The sequence below is a fragment of the Panthera onca genome, chromosome A3 (assembly GCF_046562875.1).
Source record: "Panthera onca isolate mPanOnc1 chromosome A3, mPanOnc1 haplotype 2, whole genome shotgun sequence".
Lineage (NCBI taxonomy): Eukaryota > Metazoa > Chordata > Mammalia > Carnivora > Felidae > Panthera > Panthera onca.
In genome coordinates, this window is record NC_138341.1 from 79635400 (window position 1) to 79644357 (window position 8958).

At 38.6% G+C, this 8958-nt stretch overlaps 1 protein-coding gene across 1 annotated transcript; it reads right to left on the reverse strand.

The window, feature by feature from the left end:
• Window positions 1–202: 202 nt before the first annotated feature.
• On the reverse strand, window positions 203–8053 carry LYG2 (lysozyme g2). The gene is made up of 5 exons (XM_060646415.2): window positions 8011–8053; window positions 3713–3853; window positions 2743–2939; window positions 1812–1950; window positions 203–466 (listed from the first exon to the last, which is right to left on the reverse strand). Exons 1-5 carry the CDS (start codon window positions 8051–8053, stop codon window positions 348–350), a joined length of 639 nt encoding a protein of 212 aa, XP_060502398.1. The 3' UTR covers window positions 203–347.
• Between the last annotated feature and the right edge of the window lie 905 nt (window positions 8054–8958).

The window sequence follows — 8958 nt, forward strand, 5'->3', positions numbered from 1 at the left end:
CAGAGAGAGACAGAGCATGAATGGGGAGGTCAGAGAGAGAGGGAGACACAGAATCGGAAACAGGCTCCAGGCTCTGAGCTGTCAGCACAGAGCCCGACGCGAGGCTCGAACTCATGGACGGCGAGATCATGACCTGAGCCAAAGTCGGACGCCCAACCGACTGAGCCACCCAGGCGCCCCTCCTTTTCTTTTTTAATGCTTATTTGCGTTAAGAAAACTGAGATATGAATTTTCTGTCATAATTGCAGCTATTTCTTTGCCAGTGTTGGGTATAACGCATCCATATCAAACTCTCGAAGGGGGGCCATCTGAATACCTGCCAACTCAGCCCACCCATAGAGCTTTGCCTAGAAGCCATGTCTTTTATAGAATTTAGCTCGGGCGAGAAGATCATTGACCAAGTCATTGTCTATGTCCACTGGGTTTGCAATAGCATCGATTCCTGACTTAAAGGCCGAGAGACCACCTGAAATGAAACAGAAGTTCAGAATGAAACATTAACTTTCAGCAGAAATCAGCTTTGAGCATTCCCAGGATGTAAGCCCCCTAGGTACATCTTCCAAAGCATGCAGTCCCAGATCCTTCCCTTTTCCTCCCCTCCTAAAAGGATCAACTACCCCAAGAATCTCTGGGAAAATTCCAGATTGCTTTCCTTCTCTCTCCTTTTAAAAGTCCTTTGTATTTCTTGCTACAAAAGTCGTATTTGCTTCTTATACAGTCCAGGTCTGGCAAAAGTAGATCCTCAGCAAATCAGTCTGAGAATGCTTATAACATTCTCTCAGCCATTAAATAGCTTACTCATTTTTAAAAAATTACTTATTCACTCACTTTTTTAGGCATTCAGTAAATGTTTTTAAGCACCTACTATGTGCCAGGATGGGTGCCACACTGAGTTCAGGGTGCACAACGGTATCCAAGACATAATCATTTCTATGTAGGGATATGTGTGTGTAGGTGTATTTTACCCAAGAATTTTGATCTTCAGTAGCTACTTATGTGTTTAACATAATTATGCTCTGCTCTGATGTATAGAGGAAAAGCTCCCTGGTCCTGATCCCTGATTTCAAGGACCTCGAAATAGAAAAAATAAATTGTTTGTTCTAAATTAAGGATGTTAAAGGAGGAGAGAGGTATATACATACCATGAGTCTATAGAAGGTAGAGTTAATAGGACTTGGTGTGGTTGGATGTGAAGACAGAAAGAACCAGAGAACCTAAGAAAACAATCTGTTTTTCTGGCTGGAATGACTAGACATATTTTGACACCTTTCAGAGATAGAAAATGCAGAAGAAAGAGCAAGTTTATAGTGGGAAGCTAGTGACTTAATTCAGTCTGGAAGATGCTGAACTTGAGGAGATCTGTGATCAACCAAGCAGAAATCTCCACTTGGACATGTCATGGTACCTAAAGCCCTGATGTCACTGAGAATGCTCACAGAGTAAAAATTTGTTCAAACAATTCATAAAGAGGTTAACAGTTTCTTTCATCAAGAAAAAAAACTATCAGAGGGAGGTAAACATATTCTTTTAAACTATGGCACTAATTCTCAAGACATCACTCAGTGGCTCAGTAACCAAGGAGAGAGGTAATGAGAATGCCAACGTCTGGCAGAAGAGGAAATGGAAGTTGGGAAGGAAGACCACTCAAAGTAACTCAGTGATTTGGAGAAAACTAGTACAGTCATCTGGAAGCTCCTCCCATGCCCACTGTTGACCCCATGAGAATGCCCTCAGGGAGGCCCAGGGCACATCTGGTCTTCAGGGGTCTCACTCACTGAACTTTTTAACAAAGCTCCACAAATATGGCCTACCTTTGAGGTGTTGAGCCACACTCCACGTGGGGAACTTTTTCTGGATTGCCTTTATTTTGTCTGTTAGAATCCCAACAGCCTGCAATAGGTGTTCTTTGCTGTCCCAGGTACCAACAGGGTGATGAATTTTTTTATCAAGCTAGAAAAATCAGATAATAATGTCAGCATCTAGATGAAACAATGCATTTTTCTGCTATTCCTGATTTCTCTTCCTTGTATTCAAGTACACAGACAGTGGCCTCGGCCCCCTTACTTTATCTCCACAGAATCAATTCTATAGTCCTTTTTCTCACGAAAAGAGAGTCGGAGAAACAAAGTATGATTTAGGAGATGTGAATGTGGCATAGTTTTAGTTAAGCTCTCAAATAGAAATAAGTATATGAAAAAGTTGTTTCAAAACAAATAATTAGCACTCAATGTCTAGATACTTGCAGTCCAAAATAAAAATTTGTTTCTAACTGGGACAGCTGAAGTCTGGGTTTCTACAGACAATTTAAAATAAAGACTGGAAGCAAACATCCAAATACTTTGGATTGTCTTCTCCAATTTGCTTAAAAAAACAAGTTGGTTCAAATAGAGCTTAATTATAGTGTTTTGATCTACGTGGATGAAATTTACTACTTTATGAACCCCAGATGGACACCTTTAATAGTACCCTTTATAAGATTTTCTCAATTAAGTGTATTACATTTTATTAGTTGCAAACTATAATTATAAAACTCATTAAATACTTTTTCTGAAGACAGCCAATAACTGATAAATCTTGAATGAAATAACCAAAGATAAGTTAGAGAAATACAGAAGTGCAAATGATGCTGAAGTACCAGGGTGTTTTGAAGACTGGAAGTACTGCAAATGAGTATCCAGATTGGATTGAGCTTCCATAAGGAAGGATGAAGTGGGACTGACTGAAAATTTCCTTGCCAGGTACCTGCATCAAACCAAATCTAAGTCCTCTGTGGTCCCAGCCATCTTGCAGGACTGCTCCACCATGGCTTTCTCTGGAGATGATGGCTGCAATGAGAGCAGGGTCCACACAATGCCTCAGCCCAACTTCTTTGATCAGAATCTGGTAAGGCTTTAAGGCCCTCAAATCCATCTCAGCAAACATTTCAGAACCACGGATCCCTAAGTCAATAGAAAATAAACTGTTTACTCCAGAAGGAAACCCGCTTTCAAAGTTTAGTAAGTTAGTCACGCGCCTGACCACATCTTGGAACTATTCTAGGACATTTTCTGATCTCTAATTGCATAAACCTTGAAAGGTTCACAACCACTGGCAGATACCACTTCTGCTCTCTTTCTTGATCTTCTGCTACCCGCCACATTGGTGCATTGGGAAGACTCTTGAACTAGAAGTCAGCCAGCCTAAATTTGAGTCTGGTTCTGCCACTACCTAGTTCCAGACCCATGGGAAGTCTTTTCTTGCTGAGCCTCAGTTTTCAGATCTATAAATCGGGGGAGGTAGGATTAGATTGACCTTGTTGTTGCTTCCAGTGCTGATTTTCTAATACTGGGATAACATGAAGAAGACTTTGGAACAGGATTCTCAAAAGACAAGATGTACAGAGAGCAAGAGGCGTGCTTAAAATGTTCATGCTGTAACATGAAGTAAAAACCAACAAAAAACATAAAACAAAGTCAGAATGTAATATTTTATGTAAACAGTCATTTCAATATGTAGAAGTAAACCCATTAAGACAAAGTTTGGAAAGAATAGGGGGAAAATGAAAAGAAACAGATTGTTAGGTTGGTGAGGATTCTGCTTTCTTCTAATTTTTAATTTTGGTATCATTGCTGTAACAGTGATTATACCTTTTTAAAATTAAGCTACTTCCTAAAAATGAATCTGGAAATGATGAAAATGGGAAAGCCAAATGTTTGCTTTGCTTTTCACTTACCACAGTTAATCAACCTGGTTATATCACAAGAAGCACCAGAGGTCTCCATGGTCATGATATCACCGTAGCAGCCGTGGTACAGGCGGGGATGCAGGTGAGGGCTCATTGACTGAGTGAAAGGGTATGAGCCCCTAGAAGTGCCTGGTGGATAGAATGATAATTCACATGAAGCCTGTGAGAAATATCACTCGAGTTGCTATAATTAGCGTTACTAAACCAAAGGCGAAGCCATAGATTTACTCCTCCCCAAGTCCCTCCCAAGACCCTTAGGATGGTTCATTAGACAAAACAGAATAGAAGATTCCTCCTTCCCACTTTACCCCAACCTTAAAAAAAATTTTTTTTAAAGTAGTCTTCACACCCAACATAATCTGGAGATCAAGAGTTGCATGCTCTACCGACTGAGCCACCAGGCATCCCCCCCCCCCCCAAATTTTTAATAAAGCACTTAATTCCAAACATTGTAGAAAGTATTATGAAAATCAAATTTTTATAGGTCTCAAAAACATTTGCTGTAATCTTGATCAGAATTAAAATTGCCGCCAGAGGGGAGTCTGTTTGGCTCAGTCAGTTAAGCCTCCGACTTCAGGTCGGGTCATGACCGCACAGTTCGTGAGTTCCAGCCGCACATTGGGCTCTGGGCTGACAGCTCAGAGCCTGGAGCCTGCTTTGAATTCTGTGTCTCCCTTTCTCTCTGCCCCTACCCCGCTCACACTCTGTCTCTCTCTCAAAAAAAAAAAAAAAAAAAAAAATTAAAAAATTTTAAATAAATAAAATTGCTACACTAGAGTTTTAAGCAGGAACTTTGAGAGAAATGTTAAGACGCTTCTGACACAAATACTTCTGGGATATAAGCACTTATATTAACAACTGCTTTTGTTTAGGAATATAAGAAAGAAGGGTAAAAATACCATGTAAAATAAAAAAGAAGGATGCCATTACCTTAAAATATCCATTTTATATCATGTTTCTACAAATTTGAGTTTCTAAGTATAATTAATAAACCTGGAAATAAAATTTAACTTACCATAAAAATTTAAGTTAAATTCATTCTTATTTTTTATTTTATCATTATGAAGTGACTTTCTGTCCAAGTCTATTTGCTAAAGGAGATAAAGAGCTTTTCTGTAAGTTGGAAAGTTTGTTCTAATAATTCCTAAGATTGTTGACTAGTATCTTAAGACTACATATATTTGTTATAAGAAATTATGTTTGTTAAAACACTTGATGTAAAAAATTATGTTGGGGCACCTGGGTGGCTCAGTCAGTTAAGCATTCAACTCCTGATTTCAGCTTGAGTCATGATCTCACAAACTGGTGAGTTCAAGCCCCACATCAGGCTCTCCCTCTCTCCCCCGCCCCCACCCCTGTACCCTTCCCCTGCTTGCTCTAGCTTCCTCTCTCTCTCAAAAATAAATAAATAAACTTAAAAAAAAAACCCTGTTGTTTCATTTAGTGTTGTAAATGGTGTTTTTAAATAGGACCATTCACCACAGTTAATCTGGTTCTGATTAACTTGACAGTATAAAGAGACTCTCTTAGAATTAGGCACATAACCAATGGAACTCTTCCTTAAAAATATTTATTTTAAAAGGAAAACAAAGCAACTCTAAAGATTAATTTGTTTAAAAAGCAAAATTCAGGGAGGCTGGGAGGCTCAGTTGGTTGAGCATCCCACTTTCTCTCAGGTCATGTGATCTCCAGGTTAGTGAGTCCAAGCCCTGCATTGGGTTCTGTGCTGACAGCTCAGAGCCTGGAGCCTGCTTCAGATTCTGTGTCTCCCTCTATCTCTGCCCCTACCCTGCTCGGTACTCTGTCTCTCTCTCAAAAATAATAAATAAATAATTTTTTAAAAAAATAAAAAATAAAAAGCAAAACTCATCTAAACAAATAAAAATACAGGCACAATCTACTCTCTCCTATCTACAAACAGGCAAAAAAACACAAAAGTTTGTAAATGGACAAGGAAGTCAGACAGTGAAACTATCAAGTAAACTCAGAATACTAAGAAAGCCTATTTAGATAATAAAAGCAGCAGAAACTAGCAAAGCTTTTCAAAGCAGTGTGGATTTCCATGTGATGGCAAAGAGCAGGAGCCATCACATTGGCACTCTCCATGGCCCTCGGTATACCTTGTGCGTACAATATGTGTAGGAAATATACATGAATGAATGAATGAATGAATGAGTAGATTTCCATGGCATAGATTATATGTAAGAGAGAGGCATGGAAGCTGTGAGTGAGGGTGCAGACTGACAACATATATCCAGAATCTAACCACTTCTCACTACCTCTGCTACCACCACCAGTGTCCAAATCACCATTGCTAATCTTGATTATTGTAATAGCCTCCTAACTGACCTCCCTCCTCCACCCTTACAGTCTAATCCCCAGCAGCCAGAGTAGTCTATGGAAACATGCCTGGAATCATATCAGTCTTCTCTCTTAACCTTCCAATAGCTTTCCAATCATTCAATCCTGGCTTCCAAGCCCGACTTGATCTGGACTGAACCAGAACTTGATCTCTACTTGAACCAGAACTGGGTCTTACACATTATAGACATAATAAAACATTTACAGGTGAAATGTTTTGATGTTTTGGGTTGGTTTAAAATATTTCAACCTCCCCATCACCAAAAAAAAAATTTTTTTTGTAGAGATGAGGGATAAGTAAAAATAAGAATAGCAAAGTGTTGAAAACCATAGATGCTTGATGGGAGTTAATTATGGGTCCATGGGAGTTAATTATGCTATTCCTTCCCCCATTTTATATGTTTGAAACATTCTACAACAAACTTTTTAAAATTACCTTATTAAAGAGCCTTTTTTCCTACTTACATTAAAAAGGTAACATACTCATGCCTCATTCCTTGTCACCCACTACCTTACATTATTTTATTTATATCACGTATCACCATCTGACATGTCTTCCTTCCTTTCTTCTTTTATTTCTTCCTCTCTTTTTTTCTGTCTGTTTCTCTCACTAGAACATTTTTTTTCTACTATATCTTCCTCAGCACCTAGAACAATGCCTGACATAAAGTGGACATTCAGTAAATATTTGTGAATAGATGCATGAATGGATGGATGGATAGATGGATGGATGAGAAGTAAAGGAATTATCTGTATCAAGTGTCCATATGTCAAAAGTTTCCATTTCTTTCCACTAGAGAGCCAGCCTTTGCCATGCTCTATATGTGGCTCAAAGGCCACAAGTATCAAAGTGATCTGTATGCTTATTAAAAATGCATATCTATGGCCTCCTCATACTAGGTCTATTGAGCCAGTTTTTAGGTTTAAGGTCAAAGAATCTCCACTTTAACCAGGATTCCCAACAGATTCATGCATACCAAAGTTTGATTTAAGGGGATTATAATATGACCATGGACTTTACGCTACTTGTATTGACATCGTAAACACACAGGCCCTTCTTAATTATAGTCACCTTTCAGTTAAACATAGTATAGTAGCTTATAATTAGTCTACTAGCTATGTAACTCTGCTGTCACCTGGGAATTAAAGAAGAAATAAAAATTCTAAACTATGTTCCCCTGCCTTTGACCATATAAATAATTGGAAATCATCACTTTTCTGTAGTCTTACTTTTTCAAATTTAGAATTAAACATTTTAGAAACACTTTCTGCTCAATCTTCACTCTATTCATAAAGACAATTTGGACATTGTTTACAATGTCTTAAGCCAAAATTTCAATTTTTTCTTTTTCAAAGTCCCTCACCATCTCACCAGCCTAACTTTTTAGCCTTCCCTTCAGAAATCGTTACTTCTGTTCTGGTCACGCTGATCTGTTTATTGCATCCCAAATACTTTTCATCCATTTCTGCTTTTCTGTACTAAAGTCACTCTATCCATTCAGCGACTCCTTTCTTCTTTTATCAAAATACAAAACGTTCCTCAAGTACCACATCCCCTAGGAAAGCCTATTGGTATCAACATCCTGACTAGATGTGAACTCTTCATCCTAAACTCCTCCAAGACTAGTGTCTTTTGTGTCTATATTCATTTAACTCTTATTTACTGCCTGGTATTGATAATTTTATCTTCATATGTCTTGCCTCCTAAGGCACTGTTCCATAAATTCTCACTGAGATCACCTTCACCTGCTTGGCAAGCAGAATACACTCTTAATTATAGATATAAGCAGTTGATTGATGGCCAGGCTGATTAGGAGTGCCCACCCCTCCATTGCATGTAATCATTGCCTTTTCTGATTCATGACTGTGCTGCATATTTTTGTGGACACTCTGAAAACAATACTAAATGTCAATCAGTGACTTACCAATGAGAGCAACAAGTCCCCAAAACAGGATAGAGGATAGCATGGTGGTGAATCTTATCCTGTAGCACCTGTTATGATTTGAAAAAGAAACTGGCTAATTTTAAAACTTGAAAGTTTCCTAAAGGAAACTTGTCTTGATTTTTAAAAGTTTAGAGTCATTTCTAATATAATACCTTTTCACCAGTTCCAAGATAGTATTCTCATAGGCTCAGTATTATGGTTCACTGAATCACTCTCTTGTCTAAGTATAACCTCCCAACTCTTTTTAATCCAACTTCATATTGACATGAGTCTATGAATATCTTACATATGTTACACACACGCGCGCGCACACACACACACACACACACACACTCCCATCCCATCTCCAAGATTGCTTACATCATAATTTTGTTCCAATTCTTATACCAATCTCCTTAGAAAATCATAAGAAATTACGAGAAGAGCATTAGAGATCATGACTCAGAAGAGGTTAGCTGTGCTCCCTACATTCCTCCATTGACTCTATTCTTGGTGTCATTCAAAAGACAGCTTAAGTGTTCTACAAGACACAAGAAGGCTAGCACTAACCTGGTTTGTGAACTTGAAGAGAAAATCTCCCCTCTGAGTTTGGGAAGGTTCCCCGTTCTCAGCACCACCTTGCACGCCAGGCTTTAACAAAGCAGTGGCCTTCGTCCTAAAAGGTTAAAAAATTTAAGAATCCATTAGTTGGTAGATCTGTGAGTACCTGGCTTCAGTCCAAGCAGACTTCAGTGTGGATCTGCCACGGTGGAGGGAAGTTTTAAATGCCAGCATGTAGACTCACCTGCCTCTTCTTACCTTCATCCTGTACCACTGATCATTGGAGGAGGTTTATATATGGTTTAAAACCCTCTCTTTAAGCCACTGACCTCATTAGACCTGATTATAATAATACTTTGGACTTAGGTGGCCCTTTTAATAAAAATA